Consider the following 20,733-nt stretch of genomic DNA (forward strand, 5'->3'; position numbering starts at 1 on the left):
GTCCCTTTCAGACAATTTTTGTGAACTCAGTGCAGTTCGCCAATTTTTTTGTGCAGTGTGAACACTCCAAAGGAACTCAAACCCTTCAAAAGAGGTCCCGAAGCGAACCGAACTGAGACCATCTCAAGAGGTGGTCTGAGTTCAGTTAGCTTGAATTCCGCGTTCCGGCTTTTTTAGGGCAATGTGAACGCAAAGCTCCCCAGGTTCGCATTTCATTATTCCCGCACCACACACTAGACTACTGCAACACCGTTTCCCTTGCTATAAACCCTCACATTGGTGCCGAAAAACCTCCAGAGAAGATGATGATGTGCAGGTTCACGGGGGGAAAAAATGATTTTTAAGGATGCACAGAATTTTTTTTAGTTAAGATTATTTGTTTGCAATATCTGATCTATAGGCTAAGAGAGCTTCATAAGCTGTTTATTGATTGTGGGGTTTGAATAGTGTGAGAAGACAACCTATTTGGTGAGAATCACAACATAGGCTACCAAATCTATTCTAGCTCTCAAAGGGGCAGTGGTCTACCTTGGGTGTACAATTTTTAAATACAGCATTATTTATTTTGAAGTTATTATTCTGCTATTTATTCTGTTAGCAATAAAATGTACATGTTAATAGTACACTATATATACAAAAGTATGTGGACAACCCTTCAAATTAGGGGATTCAGCTATTTCAGCTGCAACCGTTGCTGACAGGTGTATAAAATCGAGCACACAGCCATGGAATCTCCATAGACAAACATTGGCAGTAGAATGGCCTTACTGAAGAGCTCAGTGATTTTCAACATAGCACCGTAATAAGATGCCACCTTTCCAAGAAGTCAGTTCGTCGAATCTCTGCCCTGCTAGAGCTGCCCCGGTCAACTGTTAGTACTGTTATTGTGAAGTAGAAACGTCTAGGAGCAACAACGGCTCAGCCACGAAGTGGTAGGCCACACAAGCTCACAGAACGGGACCGGTGAGTGCTGAAGCGCGTAAAAATCGTCTGTCCTCGGTTGCAACACTCACTACCGAGTTCCAAACTGCCTCTGGAAGCAACGTCAGCACAATAATTGTTCGTCGGGAGCTTAATGAAATGGGTTTCCATAACCGAGCAGCCGCACACAAGCCTAAGGTCACCATGCGCAATGCCAAGCGTCGGCTGGAGTGGTGTAAAGCTCGCCGCCATTGGACTCTGGAGCAGTGGAAACGTGTTCTCTGGAGTGATTAATTTCGCTTCACCATCTGACAGTCCGTCAGACGAATCTGGGTTTGCGGATACCAGGAGAACACTACCTGCCCCAATGCATAATGCCAACTGTAAAGTTTGGTGGAGGAGGAATAATGGTCTGGAGCTGTTTTTTATGGCTTGTGCTAGGCCTCTTAATTCCAGTGAAGGGAAATCCTCTGTAGCTCAGCTGGTAGAGCACAGCGCTTGTAACGCCAAGGTAGTGGGTTTGATCCCTGGGACCACCCATACACAAAAATGTATGCACGCATGACTGTAAGTCGCTTTGGATAAAAGCGTCTGCTAAATGGCATATTATTATTATTATTATTATTATTATTATAAATTGTAACGCTACAGCATACAATGACATTCTAGACGATTCTGTGCTTCCAAATTTATGGCAACAGTTTGGGGAAGGCCCTTTCCTGTTTCAGCATGACAATGCCCCCGTGCACAAGGCAAGGTCCATACAGAAATGGTTTGTCAAGATCGGTGTGGAAGAACTTGACTGGCCTGCACAGAGCCCTGACCTCAACCCCATCGAACACCTTTGTGATGAATTGGAAAGCAGACTGTGAGCCAGGCCTAATCATCCAACATCAGTGCCTGACCTCACTAATGCTCTTGTGGCTGAATGGAAGCATGTCCCCGCAGCAATGTTCCAACATCTAGTGGAAAGCCTTCCCAGAAGAGTGGAGGCTGTTATAGCAGTAAAGGGGGGGGGACCAACTCCATATTAATGCCCATGATTTTGGAATGAGATGTTCGACGAGCAGGTGTCCACATACTTTTGGTCATGTAGTGTATATTCTGATTACAATTATTATGTCTCATAGTTTAATTAAATGCAATCTATTAGCTTCCAACATGTAAGTAGGTATATCAAGCTGCTCGATAACACATTCTGATTGAATGGCTTGTCCTGCACTTTGTAAAAACCCAGAGTGCATGTTGGAAAAAGCTCTTGGTTCCTTTCTAAACATAGCAATGTGAATAAAAAGAGGACTCTGCCCACAAAATAGGTGAAGTGAAGTGGCAAAAGAGTTGAGTCCTCATTCAAAGGCAATGGCAGTGTGAATACAACGAGAAATGAGTTATTTTTTGTAATTTTCTTTACACCTGTTCACTTTAAAGAGGACTGAGATCGGTTCTTTTAAAGAGGACTATATGTGAAAACACCCTAAGATCGGTGAGTTCAACTTTGGACCCCGTAACATAGTGGTCCAAAGGTCGAATGCGTGGTATCAATATGCACCTGCTATTTACACCTCTTCATGAATGGAAATGTTGTGTTTCCTTTAAAATCAAATGTCAGAATCATATGTGACCTATACTCTCTTATACACCATTAATAGATGGCATTGCATCTCAACAGAGAGTGACTAATGACACAGAGAGAGAGAGAGAGAGAGAGAGAGAGAGAGAGAGAGAGAGATGTAAACATGTTTCCCATGCCAATAAAATCCTTAGAATTTAAGTGAATTGAATTGAGAGAGAGAGAGAGCTATTAGGCAGCTCGTGAGAAGATAAGCGGATGGAGACTGTGCGGAGGGATTATGTTCAGATAACAGCCGTAGATAAAACTGTATTTGCAGAATTACTCCAAACAAAAATAAGTGAACAGAGTAGCCTACAGTCCCACGTTGCAGTAGTCACGCCATTCCCTTGATTAGAGTGCCATTGTGTGGTAGCAGATGCTCGCTGCGTCGGAATTTGGAACGTTCGCCAGAGGGCGATAGTGTTCTGATAGGTTCCGAAATCAGAGCTAGTGGTCTACTCTTCTCCCTGCTCTCGTTTATGTAGTTGATGTTGTCTGGTAGGTTGTCAGGGGCACATACTACAATAAGCTAGCTAACGTTAGCCATCTACATGAAAGATGGATTATCCCATTGCAAGTTCAGTCCTTTCGGATATTTTACACGGTCATAGATAGTGTTGTTGCCTTTTATTGTATCTAAAGGAAAACAACCTCGAATAACCTGTGTCGTGTCTGAAGAAGGCAGGCTCACTCGCTTAGCTAACCTACTTGTACTTGCATGCTAGCTAAGCTAGATGGGTGAAATTAATGTCAGTAGCTAGCTACTTAATTAGCCATCTCTGCATGTACGATGCTGTTGTCAGCTATCGTTACCATTAGCTAACGCTAGCACATAGTGGCAGAACAGCCAGTTAGCTATCTTGTAAAGAAGCCAGCATATGTAAATCTCCACGAATATCCAGCCAGACATTTAGCTAGTCATGGATTATAGCAATCGACATATCCATTCAGAAATGGATGATGAATCTCAGGAAAGCATGGATGCGTGTGGCGACTCAACACCGTATGTGCCCCCGCATCTCCCCCCAATGCCCCGCCGAGAGCGGCTTCAGATTCAGAAGAGCAGTGTCTGCTCCCGGGCTTACTTCGTGGTGGTCATGGTCTTCTTCCATGTTTACATTATAAACATCATTGGCCTGTTGTTCTACGTACACTACAATAACAGTCCGGCGGATATTGTCAGCGCGGACCGGGACACATCGGCATCTACCAGCGGGGTTGACAGCCGCCTGTCCCCGCCAGACCCACCTCAGCAAGACCCTGACTTGGATGTCCGTCAGAGCTTCAGTCTACCACGCATCGAGGGGATACGGGTGAGGAGATAATGAGGCGCCCTAATACTATTACTATCATGTCATAAAACAAAACGAGCGGTGTGCATCCAGTTGTAGTGCCACCGGAAGATAAAAATAATATGCCAGCCAAGTTCGATCGCAGTGGTCCGCGCGTCCGCAATTTTCTAACTTTGCGAACTGGCTAGAACCAGAGAGGAAGAGTCGAAGCCAATATATAGTTAGATCATCTTTGCTACAATAATTCGTCCAACCTAGCTCAATGCATCCATTGGAGGGAGGGGTCGACGGTGGAAAGTAAACATACATCTATCTGCCTTTTCACTCATTCGAACAAAATTGCACTTTTTTGTTTTGACGTTCCAGTAGTTCTGATAATTAGTATTGAGTACTAGTGGTGGGACGTCAAAAAGTGCAACGTCGTTCGAAGGAGCGAAAAGGCTCAACGGCAGCTAGCTGTTAACCGTCAAGCTAGCTAGTTAGCTGTGGTTGTTAGCCACACGGCATAGCTTGCACAGAATTCCACATTCATTGGTTTATTTAGCTAGCTAGCTACCTTTGCTTCTACTATCCAGCTGGACACTCAAATCAGTTTATTAGCAAGCTAGCTACATCCCTCTAGCTACAGTAGCTAGCTTTGTTAGCCAGTTAGCACATAGCTAGTAGCCTTAGTCCTCATAATGTTCAATAAATTAGCCTACAAACTTAGTTGCTTGAAGCAAATCTCTTGTTTTCAAAAGTTATCAAACCAACTTCGCATTAAAGTTTATTGTTATGGCAAACCATCAATGAATGACCAAGTATTGGCAAAGTTAGTCTGTAGATGGCGGTCGTGCTACCGTCGTCAACAGAAAAGCTGCCTATATTTTCTGAAGAAAATTGTGGTGCTTGGTAGAAGCGGCACGTTCCATCTCACATAGTGGCCTCTACTGTGTCGGAGTGTTATAGGACCGAACTCAACGACGAGGCGCATATGGTATACTGCGAAAGGGTTTGCGAAGAGCGTCTTTCTGTCTGCGAAGACCACCACCCTAACAAACACTTCGTTTTGATCATGCCCAAGGCTTTACAATATTAATGTAGACTATGTTTCCTCAGGTGGGTCATGTCCAGAGGGTGTCACTCAAGCCTGACAGAATCCACGAGATGAAGACTCTCAGCCTCAAGCCTCTGCTTTTTGGTAAGAATGGCACCTTTTACCCTTTAGGGCAGGTTTTTTTCCTCACACATTGTGTTTAGGATATATCTCTGTTATTCAAATGCTTTAAGAATAATATGATTGATGACACTGCTAGACATTACATTTACATTTTAGTCATTTAGCAGACGCTCTTATCCAGAGCGACTTACAGTTAGTGAGTGCGTACATTTTCATACTGGCACCCGGTGGGAATCGAACCCACCACCCTGGCGTTGCAAGCGCCATGCTCTACCAACTGAGCTACACGGGACATCACCCATCTTACACGACCAATGAAAACTGACAACCCAAACCGCATCAATAACATCATGAATGAATGCAAGCTCAACACTTTGAAAACACTAATTTAATTTCAGTCAACCTCTTACAAATATAGATCAGTGATATTTACTTATAATTTATAGATATGTACATTTGCAGGAAACACAGAAGGTCTTCTCCTTTGCAGCGTCCTCTCCTGAGCTCAGGATGGTGCTCTCTGAAACATCCAGCTATCCAAGGATGTGATTAAAATCCAGGAAGTCTATCATAGAAATGTACCCGCCCCCAAACAACCTCCTCTCGCTCTACTGATGTTGTATGGTGTTCTAATCACATCCCTGACTCTGTACACCTAGGCCTATAGCTCTGCTCAGGCCCATTTCAGACCTCAAGTTCAGCTCCACTTCTTCTAGCCCTAGCCCCTGCTAGCCTCTACATCGGTGCTGTTTCCACTTGCGGGCTGCAGCCATCAGGTTCCTGGCGCGTTTGTTCCAGGCGAAGGCCTTGTTGACCACCAGCCATTCCCCCTGCACTGTGCCCGTCACCAGGAAGGTCCCTCCTCTGGGCTGGCGCCGCGTCATGTTCCGTACGCAGCTGGCGTCTCTCTCCAGCCACAGCTGCAGGCGGGAGCGGATCTGTCCTCCCAGGAGAGGCCCGTGCTTCAGGACCTGCAGACGAGAGGCCAGGGAGAACTGGGCCAGACTCACCTGACTGGATTTTAGCCGCGTGAGACGCAGTTTCACCACTGGGGACACAGAGGGCAGCAGAGAGACAGAGATAATTGCGTTAGGGTGGGTAGGTAGGGTACATCTCAATATTTGATCTGGGTATTGTCAATAGGGAGGACAGAGAAACATTGGAATACATAATCTGAACCAACGTCTGTACAATAGGAATATAATAGGGGAGGAGAGTGTAGGTCTGCTTACCAAAGTCACTCCTACAGAATGTTTCCAGCACGTCCTTGGCAGACGAGGCCTCCTCCAGCTCACAGTCTCGACAGCTGGCCTGGGGCACTGCTGAAACAGTCATCACAGACATGTCCAATCAGAGTTCTTAGTCTGACGAGGACAGTAGAAAACGGAGCATCTTATGTAATAGTGTGTGTGTCTCTCACCTCTGCGCCCCCCTGTGCTGGTGCTGGTGTTGGTGACAGAGGAGATACACATGAGGTGGTCGGCAGGAAACTGGTCACAGCGAAGGATGTCTGGCCAGGGGTAACCATAGCAACCCATGATGGGCGCGCAGCTGTCCCGCACTGACTCACACAGACTCCGACATGGAGAGACGAACCTGCCCAGGAGAGAGGGAATGATAAAATAGATGCAAGAACAGAGAGGGGTAGTCAGGAGGAGAAAAAGAGGAAGTTGCTAGTGAATGGATGAAGAGATCCAAATCAATAAAGGAGAAGTTGTGGAGGAAGAAAGATAATGCTACACCCTATCAGATAACATTTAGAAACATTTGTTTCTCCTTTTTTAACCCAATGTTTTCTCTCTTTAAAAAACGGCACAACCCGGGGCAGACTGGGACCAGAAATCGGCCCTGGCATTTCTAACACACCTGACCATTTTTCCCCTTGAGGCCTCCACACCAGCCCATTTTTTCCCTTAGCCCTTTACACTCGTACCCGTATACGGGTTGAAAATGGCAGATGTGGGCACTGATAAACGCCTAAATTGGAACGTAGTGGCTGTACAGTAATGCTATACATGACATCAGAGCTCAGGCTCTGGGCTTCACAGTGATGTATTGGTTTTGACTGAGCGCCATTCTGAACTTGAGCACCTCGCGTGACAAGACGTTGCCACAATCCCTCCTGCTAATTGGGCAACTTCAGCAACAACAAAAAAATCTGAATGAGGGAAATGCTGTAAATTAAGAGGACTATATGTGTTTTGAAAGATGAGATGTTGAGGATTATAATAGATATCGCTTTGATGTTATAAAAGCAAGCCAAACACCCATGAGTCCAAATGTGCACTCAACATTTCAATATCATAAAACTCAAGTCATATACAGTGTCAACGTTTATGATCACTATGTTTGAGGTACAGTTACAAGATGACAAGTCGTCATACCCTGGGTTGTTCTGAACCGAATGAACCTATGTTAGTCTAATTGTTTTGATCACGCGGACTGGGATATGTTCCGGGTAGCTTGCGAAAATAATTTAGACGAATACACTGAAACGGTGACTGAGTTTATCAGGAAGTGTATAGGGGATGTTGTGCCCATTGTGACTATTAAAACTTACCCTAACCAGAAACCGTGGATAGACGGCAGCATTCGCACAAAACTGAAAGCGCAAACCACCGCATTTAACCATGGCAAGGTGACTGGGAATATGGCAGAATACAAACAGTGTAGCTACTCACTCCGCAAGGCAATTAAACTGGCAAAACATCAGTATAGAGACAAAGTGGAGTCGCAATTCAATGGCTCAGACACGAGACGTATGTGGCAGGGTCTACAGACAATCACGGACTACAAAAGGAAACCCAGCCACGACACCGTTGCTTCCAGTCAAGCTAACACCTTCTTCGCCCGCTTTGAGGATAACACAGTGCCACCGACGCGGCCCACTACCAAGGACTGTGGCCGACGTGAGTAAGACATTTAAGCATGTTTACCCCTGCAAGGCTGCCGGCCCAGACGCCATCCCTAGCCGCGTCCTCAGAGCATGCGCAGACCAGCTGGCTGGGGTGTTTACGGACATATTCAATCTCTCCCTTTCCCAGTCTGCTGTTCCCACATGCTTCAAGATGGCCACCATTGTTCCTGTACCCAAGCAAAGGTAACTGAACTAAATGACTATCGCCCCGTAGCACTCACCTCTGTCATCATGAAGTGCTTTGAGAGACTAGTCAAGGATCATATCACCTCTACCTTACCTGTCACCCTAGACCCACTTCAATTTGCTTACCGCCCCAATAGATCCACAGACGATGCAATCGCCATCACACTGCACACTGCCCTATCCCATCTGGACAAGAGGAATACCTATGTAAGAATGCTGTTCATTGACTATAGCTCAGCTTTCAACACCATTGTACCCTCCAAGCTCATCATTAAGCTCGAGGCCCTGGATCTGAACCCCGCCCTTCTTCACAGTGTGGTGAAGAAGGCGCAACAGAGTCTCTTCAACCTCAGGAGGCTGAAGAAATTTGGCTTGGCACCTAAAACCCTCACAAACTTTTACAGATGCACAATTGAGAGCATCCTGTCGGGCTGTATCACCGCCTGGTACATCAACTGCACCGCCCGCAACCGCAGGGCTCTCCAGAGGGTGGTGCGGTCTGCCGAACGCATTACCGGGGGCAAACTACCTGTCCTCCAGGACACCTACAGCACCCAATGTCACAGGAAGGCCAAAAAGATCATCAAGGACATCAACCACCCGAGCCACTGCCTGTTCACCCCGCTATCATCCATAAGGCGAGGTCAGTACAGGTGCATCAAAGCTGGGACCGAGAGAATGAAAAACAGTTTCTATCTCAAGGCCATCAGACTGTTAAATAGCCATCACTTGCACATTAGAGGCTGCTGCCTATTGAAATCACTGGCCACTTTAAGAAATGAAACACTAGTCACTTTAATAATGTTTACATATCTTGCACTACTCATCTCATGTATATACTGTATTCTATTCTATAATATTCTACTGTATCTTAGTTTATGCCGCTCTGTCATTGCTTGTCCATATATGTATATATTCTTAAATTCAATTCATTACTTAGATTTGTGTGTATTAGGTATATGTTGTGAAATTGTTAGATATTACTTGTTAGATATTACTGCACTGTCGGAGCTAGAAGCACAAGCATTTCGCTACACCCGCAATAACATCTGCTAAACACGTGTATGTGACAAATAAGATTTGATTTGATTTGTCAAGAAAATTTGCCGCTGCACAAGCACCTGAATGCACTCATGGCTCCTTTCTATGCGCACCAAAATGATCTGTTTCCCTGAATTGCCTTGTGAAAGCCTAACACTGTAAGATCATATTTTATAACTTAACTGGTCATGTTGGTAATAGAACAAGCTTTCAGATTATGCCCACATGACCCAGATTGCGATTTATAATGGACCGGTTTTGGATTGCGTAAACAACAACAGTAATTGTGTGATGGCGGGGATGCAGGGTTGTGTTCCAAACGAAACGACTACAAGTGTGCTTGTTGTAGTTCCTCACCAGCACAGCTAGGAGAGCTCAAAGCACCTTATAGTTGAAATTGCTTAGGAACTGAGCACACTTTGGAGAGGTGTGTGGCCACTTAGAGACCCCAGTTAGTCCTCTCACTCAAACCCTTGTCATTTTTCTGTCTTATGTTGCACTTACCTCACATTATCCAGGAATATTCTTATCATGTTGCTGAATGTATCCAAAGTATTTTCAGATTTCGTTATCAACAAATGCAGCGAAAAGTAGAGTAAATGTAAAATGCACATAAAATCAGTCTTGTGTCAGGTGAACTGTTGTGTCCTCAACTTTGGTCTAATACGTTTCCCCTTAATCTCCTTTCAATTGCTACCATGGTTTTCATATTTCTTCTGTAAGAAACATTTCAATTTAGCCCTATCCATATAGGTCAATTCCCACAAGTGTAAAGGGTTAAGGGCCCCATTACTAGCCAGATAATTACACATTTTCACAAAAAAACCAAGTTGCCCGAAATGCCAGATGGCCAGTCCGCCCCTGAGCACAACTCAAAGGAGATGAGGGGCCTTTCATGGCCTGAAGGTTGTGTGAAACCAGGGCCTTTTCTGTGAGGCAAGCCAAGATTAGCATAGCTCCCAGCGCAGTGTAATCCACTGCTTAGCCCCCCACTCTGGAGCTGTAATTCAGCCCAGAGGAACAGAGAGAGACATGAAGACAGACAAGTCTAGGTTTCCTCTCAATGTCTGCTTTGTTTTGAAGAGCTTTCCAAAATATATCATACTCACTCAGTAGATACGTGCTTGTAATATAATCATGATAAAGATCTGCCCAGGCCAAAATAATGTAAATGTCACTGTATGCAAAATTACATCAAGAGCTTAAAAGTTCTACCAGTTATCTGGTCTACACTATAACTTCTCTCATAGAGACGCGTCTCCCCCTGTTGTTCTCCCTCTTTACCAATGACAATGTCTATTTAGTGTACACACATCTCTACGCTCTGATCTCTACAAAGAAATACCTTTGTATTTTCCTCCAACAGTTTATCTCATTTCTAAAGACAAAGTAGTAGTTCCAACTTCCCAGCGTCTCTCCCCTCCTTACCTGTCCAGACAGATGGGTGCGAACAGCGAGCAGAGGAAGATGCGCGCGTCGGGGTGGCACTCCCGGGCGAGCAGGGGCAGCCAGCTGGCACTCTGCTGGACGGCCTCGCCCGGCGACTCGTGCTCCAGCAGGTTGGGCATCCTCATGGTGGCGTAGCCGATGTCCTGGCACAGGGCCATGCCCGCCGGGATGGGCACACAGCGGGAGGAGCTCCGGGGCTCCCACTGCCCTTCACTGCTGGCGGACAGGATGGTAGCACCAGCTATCTCTTCAGACCCGACTTCAGCCACGGCCCCATCCGCAGTCCCTGGCCCGGCTCCAGCTCTGGTCTCCAACCCAGTTCTAACTCTAGACCTGGTCCTGGTACCTGTACCAGCCTCTGGTCCACTCTCAGCTCCAGGCCCTGCCTCCAGCCTGGCACTCCAGCCAGGCCCAGCTGGAAGCAGGAGGAGCAGGAGGAGGAGAGCAGGAGCCCAAGGAGAGGTCCTCTTAGAGGAGGTGCGAGGAGGAGGTGCAGGAACAGGCATCATCCCAGGAGGAGGAGAGGAAATCCACACAGGAGAGCGTGTCTGAGTGTGTGTTTGTGGTATGGGTCTGTATGACAGGGAGGGGATAGGTGTATTTATACTGGGCAGGCGGTGACACGTCACCTCTCTGTAGGCTTGGTCTGCATTTGCATAGGAGAGTGGTGGGGGAAGGGATGGGAGTGGACCAGCAGGGGGTTAACAATAGGGGGAGGGCGTGGGTTACAAGGGAGTGGGACAGTGCTTGAGATGGGATTAGATATGAAACCCACTCACTCACTTTCATTTGCACCAATGTGTTCGGAGGGAGAGTGAGAGTGAGTGAGTGTGTGCCCTGTAGTAGTGACTAAGTTAAGGATATCAAGGATTGTGTGTGTATGTACAGGTAACTGACAAAATAAAGGAAACACCAACATAAAGTGTCTTAATAGGGCGTTGGGCCAGAACAGCTTCAATGCACCTTGGCCTACATTCTACAAGTGTCTGGAACTCTATTGGATGGATGTGACTCCATTCTTCCATGAGAAATTCCATCATGTGGTGTTTTGTTGATGGTGGTGGAAAACGCTTTCTCAGGCACCACTCCAGAATCACCCATAAGTGTTCAATTGGGTTGAGATCTGGTGACTGAGACAGCCATGTCATATGGTTTACATCGTTTTCATACTCATCAACCCATTCAGTGACCACTCGTGTCCTGTGGATGGGGGCATTGTCATCCTATGGGGGCATAGCCATGGTAGCCAAAATAATGGCCTGCCCAGATATTAATTGCTTAATTAACTCAGGAACCACACCTGTGTGGAAGCACCTGCTTTCAATATACTTTGTATCCCTCATTTACTCAAGTGTTTCCTTTATTTTGGCAGTTACCTGTATGCGTGTGTGTGTGTGTTCAGGATGTTATGCTGTCTTGGTGTGTGTGTGTTGTCCTGACTTAGCCTTAGCCTGACTTGTCCTTCCGCCCCCACAGCTTGAGATGAGGAAAAGAGTCCCCCTCATGTCACGAACCCCTCCACTCTCCCCTCTCTTCGGTTGAATGCATTAAGTTGTGCAACTGACTAGGTATCCCCCTTTCCCTTACCCTCCCTCTCTTTTCAAAGGCAAAGGAACCCTTTCTCTCGCTGTCTTTCTGCACTGCTGTCCCCAAGAACCCCTCCAGTCTGCACTCCCTCTTCAAATGATCCCCTCCACTCCCTCTTTTAATGTCCCCTATCCCTTTCTCCCCATACCCCTACAAGCTCCTTTATCCCTGTCTGACCCCGAGCCTCCTCTTCTCCGTCCCATCTCTCATCCCTCTAACCAACAAGGGATTTTTCCAGATGAATCAGGAATGCCTGATTTCATGACCTTTATAAGAGGAATACTTGGTCCTATTTCTTACGTCTGTGTGTGAGTGTCTGTTGTGTGCTCATGACATCTGAGGGAATGTAAAAAAACGTATTATTGAGTGTGTGTGCATGTGTTTCTGAAAGACCTCTGTGAGCCGAGCATGTGTGTGAGCGCCCCCAGCGTGTGTGTGTGAACATGCGTGTAGGAGTGAGAGGTGTTAGTGTTCTCCCACTGTGAGGCTCTGACCTGATTCCTGTCCAGACAAGCAGGTCACTTCCTCCACAGAGAGACGGGGAGAGAAAGAGAGAGGGAGAACGGGGGAGGGAGAGGAGGAAGAGAAGGCCAGTCCCCTTCATTCATATCACCCATCTAGCTTAATGATGCATGACTGGACAATAGGGATTAGCCGTCAGCCCCTCTCTTTCTCTCTCCCCCTCCCAATCTCATCAGCCAGAGGACAGTACAGGGTCTGCTGTGGGGAACAAGGCCTATACTGTACGGGCAGGCGTCCAGCCGGAAGCCTTTTATTAGGAGAGGAAGGGATGGATGGAGGGAGTGATGGGAAGGATGGAGGGAGTGATGGGAAGGATGGAGGGATGGATGGGATGGATGGAGGGCAGGGGTGCAGCTAAGGGGTTACCAGGGGGTCCTGGGCACTCTCATATCTGATCAGGAAACCTTAGACTAACATATAGCTGTATTGGTCCAGCCTACTGCTTTTAGGTCACCTCTGACAGTCTGTGTAAATCCTGGTTGTATATTCACACAGGGTGAGTGGGTTGGGTGGTCTTGCTGATCTCTCTATGCATGTGAATGGGTCTGAATAAGAATGATGATACCAACCTCACACAGACAGACAGACTGGTACTCCTCCATACTAACTACTATATATGAGCGACCACCAGTCCGGCTCTCACCCAGCTTCTCTCTCAGTCACCCCCCTCTGGGAGACATTCAATGCCTTGGCTCATTAGCACTGTCAATGGGTCGGGCCATACCACAAATAGCTCCCTGGGGGGTGACGGGAGGCCAGGGAGTACTCATTATCCCCATATCCACAATCACTAAAGAGTCCCTATGTACACACACCTGCTCAAACCCGGCACAGAGAAAGCTAAAGCAAACACAACCGAGACAGATGTCGTTTAGACAAGTTATTTCTTAACAAGTTGTAAAATAATTACTGCTTTTTCAGTGCAGTATCCATCTGTTTGCAGTGCAGAAGGCCTGAGTCGTTTTCTACTGTAACTCTGTAATGATAAGAACTTGTTTGTCTTCAAAAGCGTTGGTTATGAATTTAAAGTACTGTTTATCAGAAGGCCAAGTCTTGATCAGCTCTACTCCTCAGCGATCATGGATTTTGTGGTTTTTTGATATCAGCCAATCAGGAATACTAGGCTATTTGTTACATAAATGTAAACCTGTAACATAATCAGTCTTCCATCCATGTCATGATTGGTTCTACTAGATAGAACAGTCATGTGTGAGTCATCATCATTAGCAGGGCAACAATGAGAGAAGTCTGTAGTCATTGATCACGCTGGTCTGATCTCCCAAGGCACTCAGGCCCTTTTGATAATGGAATCCTTGATCATGGACCTCGGCTCACCTGAAGGCTGCTGGTTGTCTGTTGTTATGCCAACATGGACACCACCACTGACTCCAGTAACATCATGTTGAGTCTGGATGGGTGGCGTTTGCACATACGCTATCAGTCCTAGGTTGCTAGTTTAGCTAACCAACCCATCAGTCCTAGCTTGCCATTATGAAAATCTAATTCAACGATGCCAATAATGTTTTCAATTCTACTTCTTCTTTCAAAAGCAGCTCAAACATAGAACATGTAAGAATGAAAATATACCGTGCATTATAGGGAAATAATGCACGCTCTAGAATGCCCTTCAAGCCAATCAGAAACAAGTATTCAACAATGCCATGGTATAATTAAGTAATAAGGCCCGGGGGGGTTGGTATATGGCCAATATACCACGGCTAAGGGCTGTTCTTAAGCACAACGCAACGCGGAGTGCCTGGATACAGCCCTTAGCCGTGGTATATTGGCCATATATCACAAACCCCCGAGGTGCCTTATTGCTATTGTAAACTGTTTACCAACGTAATTAGAGCAGTAAAAATAAATGTTTTGTCATACCCGTGATATACCACGGCTGTCAGCCAATCAGCATTCAGGGATCGAACCACCCAGTTTATAATGACTAATAATGGCCAACAGGAGCACACCCTGTCTAGACATTAGTGTGGGAAACCCTGGTCATCCTGTGTCTGCCCATACATTACACTTCTACCCAGAGCATTATGTTGTACAGGTAATGAATGACGTATGGGTCCCCCCTCTCTCTGTTCCTGTCAGAGATCCCTGGCTTACTGTCTGAAGAGGAGTGTGGTGTGGTGGTGCAGCTGGCCCAGCTGAAGGGTCTGATGGAGAGCCAGGCCACAGTGCCGCCAGGAGACCAGGAGGAGGAACTGCAGCCACTGCTCTCCCTCAGCCCCGAGGAGACCTTCAGCCTGCTAGACCTGGACCAAGACGGACTACTGCAGAGACAGGAAGTGAGAGAAAGGGGGATGAGGGAGGGAGGGGTGGGTGGATGAGAGAGGGAGGGGTAGAGAAGGGGATAGAGAGCGGCCAGCAGCTCATTCGTTTGTGGTTGTGTGTTTCTGTCCCAGATCTTGAGTCACTCTCGTTCACGGGACAGGACCTGGCTGAGCCCAGAGAACCTACGACAGATACTCACCGGCCAGGAGGACAGCCCAGCAGGTACTTTGTAGTGTGTGTCTCGCTCTCCGTAGCCGATGTGAGTAAGACCTTTAAACAGGTTAACATTGGCAAGGCAGACGGAATACCAGGACGCGTACTCGGAACATGCGCTGACCAGCTGGCAAGGGTCTTCACTGACATTTTCAAACTATCCCTTACCCGGTCTGTAATACCAACTTGATTCAAGCAGACCATCATAGTCCCTGTGCCCAAGAACGCCATGGTAACCTGCCTAAATGACTATCGGCCCGTAGCGCTCACATGTTGTTTTTAAACTCTCTTAACAATGTTTCAGATGAACTACATGTTCACTCATTAGATGGTTCTCCAATCAAATGTGTTCCCGCATATAAATACGTATGCATTTGGATTTGACATTTTAAAAAACATAGATGAGCTGATTTAAGAAGCTAAGATTTAAAGTTGGCTTTTTCTACAGAAACATTGTGTCTTTTTCTAAGCAGTAGGAAGCAGATTATTCAGTCAACCTGTTTATCTGTTCTTGATTATGGTGATATTATTTATCAAAGTGCAGCTGCTACTACTCTTAAACCTTTGGATGCCATCTACCATAGTGCCCTTAGTTTTTGTTACAGGCTACAGTTTTAATACTCATCACTGCATCCTTTATCAAAAGGTTGGCAGGACTACTAAAAACCAGTAGATCTCTACATTACTCCCTTTTTGTTTAAAAGGCCCTACTTCATAAACTTCCATCTTATCTAACTTTGCTGTTGAAGTATAGACACCTGAGTTGCCTAACCCGTTCACAGGATTGGTTAGCTCTTGAGGTTCCTAGGGTATTTGGTATTTTATTAGGATCCTCATTAGCTGTTGCGAAAGCCGCAGCTACTCTTCCTGGGGTCCATACAGATTGACTCAAGTAAAAGTGAAAGTCACCCAGTAAAATACTACTTGAGTAAAAGTCTAAAAGTATTTGGTTTTAAATATACTTAAGTATCAAAAGTAACTGTAATTGCTCCAATATACTTATGTATCAAAAGTAAAAGTATAAAGAATTTCAAATTCCTTATATTGAACAAACCAGACGATACAATTATTTATTTATTTACGGATAGCCAGGGGCACACTCCAACACTCAGACATAATTTACAAACAATGCATTTGTGTTTAGTGAGTTCCCCAGATAAGAGGCAGTAGAGATGACCATGGATGTTCTCTTGATAAGTGTGTGAATTGGAGCATTTTCCTGTCCTGCTAAGCATTCAAAATGAAACGAGTACTTTTGGGTGTCAGGGAAAATGTATGGACTAAAAAGTACATTATTTTCTTTAGGAATGTAGGGAAGTAAAAGTAGTCAAATATATATAAAGTAAAGTACAGATACCCCCCAAAACTACTTAAGTAGTACTTTTAAAGTATTTTTACTTACAGTTGAAGTCGGAAGTTTACATACACTTAGGTTGGAGTCATTAAAACTCATTTTCCAACCACTCCACAAATGTCTTGTTAACAAACTTTCGTTTTGGCAAGTCGGTTAGGACATCTACTTTGTGCATGACACAAGTAATTTTTCCAACAATTGTTCACAGACAGATTATTTCACTTATATTTCACTGTATCACAATTCGAGTGGGTCAGAAGTTTACATACACTAAGTTGACTGTGCATTTAAACAGCTTGGAAAATTCCAGAAAATGATGTCATGGCTTTAGAAGCTTCTGATAGGCTAATTGACATCATGTTAGTCAATTGGAGGTGTACCTGTGGATGTATTTCAAGGCCTACCTTCAAACTCAGTGCCTCTTTGCTTGACATCATGGGAAAATCAAAATAAATCAGCCAAGACCTCAGAATTTTTTTTGCCCAGAACAACAGCAAAGGACCTTGTGAAGATGCTGGAGGAAACAGGTACAAAAGTATCTATATCCACAGTAAAACGAGTCCTATATCGACATAACCTGAAAGGCCGCTCAGCAAGGAAGAAGCCACTGCTCCAAAACCGCCATAAAAAAGCCAGACTACGGTTTGCAACTGCACATGGGGACAAAGATCATACTTTTTGGAAAAATTTCCTCTGGTCTGATGAAACAAAAATAGAACTGTTTGGCCATAATGATCATCGTTATGTTTGGAGGAAAAAGGGGGAAGCTTGCAAGCCTAGTCTCCCGAGTGGCGCAGTGGTCTAAGGCACTGCATCGCAGTGCTAGCTGTGCCACTAGAGATCCTGGTTCGAATCCAGGCTCTGTCGTAGCCGGCCACGACCGGGAGACCCATGGGGCGGTGCACAATTGGCCCAGCGTCGTCCAGGGTAGGGGAGGGAATGGCCGGCAGGGATGTAGCTCAGTTGGTAGAGCATGGCGTTTGCAACGCCAGGGTTGTGGGTTCGATTCCCACGGGGGGCCAGTATGAATAAAAATAATAATGTATGCACTCACTAACTGTAAGTCGCTCTGGATAAGAGCGTCTGCTAAATGACTAAAATGTAAAATGTAAGCCGAAGATCACCATCCCAACCGTGAAGCACGAGGGTGGCAGCATCATGCTGTGGGGGTGCTTTGCTGCAGGAGGGACTGGTGCACTTCACAAAATAGATGGCATCATGAGGAAGGAAAATTATGTGGAGATATTGAAGCAACATCTCAAGACATCAGTCAGGAAGTTCAAGCTTGGTCACAAATGGGTCTTCCAAATGGACAATGACCCCAAGCATACTTCCAAAGTTGTGGCAAAATGGCTTAAGGACAACAAAGTCAAGGTATTGGAGTGGCCATCACAAAGTCCTGACCTCAATCCTATAGAACATTTGTGGGCAGAACTGAAAAAGCGTGTGCAAGCAAGGAGGCCTACAAACCTGACTCAGTTACACCAGCTCTGTCAGGAGGAATGGCCAAAATTCACCCAACTTATTGTGGGAAGCTTGTGGAAGGCTACCCGAAATGTTTGACCCAAGTTAAACAATTTAAAGGCAATGCTACCAAATACTAATTGAGTGTATGTAAACTTCTGACCCACTGGGAATGTGATGAAATAAATAAAAGCTTAAATAAATCATTCTCTCTACTATTATTCTGACATTTCACATTCTTATAATAAAGTGGTGATCCTAACTGACCTAAGACAGAGAATTTTTACTAGGATTAAATGTCAGGAATTGTGAAAAGCGGAGTTTAAATGTATTTGGCTAAGGTGTATGTAAACTTCCGACTTCAACTGTAAATGTATTTATATACAGCTCTGGAAAAAATTAAGAGACCACTGCAATTTTTCTTAAATCAGCATTTTTATTTATTTTATTTATTTCATCTTTATTTAACCAGGTAAGCCAGTTGAAAACAAGTTCTCATTTACAACTGCGACCTGGCCAAGGATAAAGCAAAGCAGTGCGATAAAAACAACAACACAGAGTTACATATGGGGTAAACAAAACATAAAGTCAAAAATACAACAGAAAATATATATATACAGTGTGTGCAAATGTAGCAAGTTATGGAGGTAAGGCAATAAATAGACCATAGTGCAAAATAATTACAATTTAGTATTAACACTGGAATGATAGATGTGCAATAGGTGATGTGCAAATAGAGATACTGGGGTGCAAATGAGCAAAATAAATAACAATATGGGGATGAGGTAGTTGGGTGGGCTAATTTCAGATGGGCTGTGTACATGTGCAGTGATCGGTAATGTGCTCTGACAACTGATGCTTAAAGTTAGTGAGGGAGATAAGAGTCTCCAGCTTCAGAGATTTTTGCAGTTCGTTCCAGTCATTGGCAGCAGAGAACTGGAAGGAATGGCGGCCAAAGGAGGTGTTGGCTTTGGGGATGACCAGTGAGATATACCTGCTGGAGCGCATACTACGGGTGGGTGTTGCTATGGTGACCAATGAGCTAAGATAAGGCGGGGATTTGCCCAGCAGTGATTTATAGATGACCAGGAGCCAGTGAGTTTGGCGACGAATATGTAGGGAGGACCAGCCAACAATCTCTACATGCATGACAGCCATTCCATTCCAGTGTCTGTTGAATTCCAACACAGGCACACCTCATTCTACTGAATTAGGTACTGATTAGGTGATCACATGAACCAAATCTTATTTAATGAGGAAAAGTATAAAATCCACTGCTGTGGTCTTCACTATCCTCTTGCAATAGGACCAGCTGGATGGCAAAAACAGTGCTAATAGTACCTCAAAAGTAATATTAATAAAAAAATAACTATTGACCAATGACCATGCCAAAAGAGTTGAAAAGGAACGTTTTGAGTGAGGAAAAGAAGGGTTCAATTCTGGCTTTACTGGCAGAGGGATACAGTGAGTGTCAGGTTGCTTCCATCCTTAAAATTTCAAAGACGGCGGTTCATAAGAACAAGGTCAAGCAGCAGACATTGGGGACAACAAAGCTACAGACCGGCAGAGGGCGAAAACGACTCTCTACTGGCCGGGATGACTGCCAACTCATTTGAATGTCACTCAACAACCGTAGGATGACATCAAGTGACCTACATAAAGAAAGGCAAACGGCAGCTGGGGTGAAGTGCACGGCGAGGACGGTTCGAAACAGGCTCCTAGGGGCAGGGCTGAAGTCGTGCAAAGCTAGAAAAATGCCCTTCATCAATGAGAAAAAAGACCATTAGGATTGGGCCATAGAGGACTGGAGTAAGGTCATCTTCTCTGATGAGTCCAATTTTCAGCTTTTCCCAACACCTGGGTGTCAAATGGTTAGACGGAGACCTGGAGAGGCCTACAAGCCACAGTGTCTCGCACCCACTGTAAAATTTGGTGGAGGATCGGTGATGATCTGGGGGTGCTTCAGCAAGGCTGGAATCGGGCAGATTTGTCTTTGTGAAGGACGCATGAATCAAGCCACGTACAAGGTTGTCCTGGAAGAAAACTTGCTTCCTTTTGCTCTGACATTGTTCCCCAACTCTGAGGATTGTTTTTTCCGGCAGGACAATGCGCCATGCCACACAGCCAGGTCAATCAAGGTGTGGATGGAGGACCACCAGATCAAGACCCTGTCATGGCCAGCCCAATCTCCAGACCTGAACCCCATTGAAAACTTCTGGAATGTGATCAAGAGGAAAATGGATGGTCACAACCCATCAAACAAAGCCGAGCTGCTTGAATTTATGCGCCAGGAGTGGCATAAAGTCACCCAACATCAATGTGAAAGACTGGTGGAGAGCATGCCAAGACGCATGAAAGCTGTGATTGAAAATCAGGGTTATTCCACCAAATATTGATTTCTGAACTCTTCCTTAGTTAAAACATTAGTATTGTGTTGTTTAAAAATGAACACTAACTTATTTTCTTTGCATTATTCAAGGTCTGACAACACTGCATCTTTTTTGTTATTTTGACCAGTTGTCATTTTCTGCAAATAAATGCTCTAAATTACAATCTTTTTATTTGGAATTTGGGAGAAATGTTGTCAGTAGTTTATAGAATAAAACAAAAATGTTAATTTCACCCAAACACATACCTATAAATATTAAAACCAGAGAAACTTATATTTTTGCAGTGGTCTCTTAATTTTTTCCAGAGCTGTATATATAAAAGTATGTACCCCTTCAAATTAGTTGG

At 45.1% G+C, this 20,733-nt stretch overlaps 2 protein-coding genes across 2 annotated transcripts in view; one reads left to right on the plus strand and one right to left on the minus strand.

The window, feature by feature from the left end:
• Positions 1 to 3,032: 3,032 nt before the first annotated feature.
• Positions 3,033 to 20,733, plus strand: part of LOC311150260 (transmembrane prolyl 4-hydroxylase-like) — a 23,170-nt gene continuing 5,469 nt past the window's right edge. Inside the window, exons 1-4 of the mRNA XM_084187645.1 lie at positions 3,033 to 3,846; positions 4,924 to 5,005; positions 14,784 to 14,980; positions 15,098 to 15,188. Of these exons, the coding sequence (XP_084043771.1) occupies positions 3,454 to 3,846; positions 4,924 to 5,005; positions 14,784 to 14,980; positions 15,098 to 15,188 (763 nt within the window). The 5' untranslated portion in view covers positions 3,033 to 3,453. The remainder of the gene's footprint in view (positions 3,847 to 4,923; positions 5,006 to 14,783; positions 14,981 to 15,097; positions 15,189 to 20,733) is intronic.
• Positions 5,353 to 11,138, minus strand: LOC311150265 (secreted frizzled-related protein 5-like). The gene is made up of 4 exons (XM_084187650.1): positions 10,557 to 11,138; positions 6,405 to 6,580; positions 6,217 to 6,306; positions 5,353 to 6,032 (listed from the first exon to the last, which is right to left on the minus strand). Exons 1-4 carry the CDS (start codon positions 11,084 to 11,086, stop codon positions 5,713 to 5,715), a joined length of 1,116 nt encoding a protein of 371 aa, XP_084043776.1. The 5' UTR covers positions 11,087 to 11,138; the 3' UTR covers positions 5,353 to 5,712.

Source organism: Coregonus lavaretus, assembly GCF_964263955.1.
Source record: "Coregonus lavaretus genome assembly, chromosome: 22".
NCBI lineage: Eukaryota > Metazoa > Chordata > Actinopteri > Salmoniformes > Salmonidae > Coregonus > Coregonus lavaretus.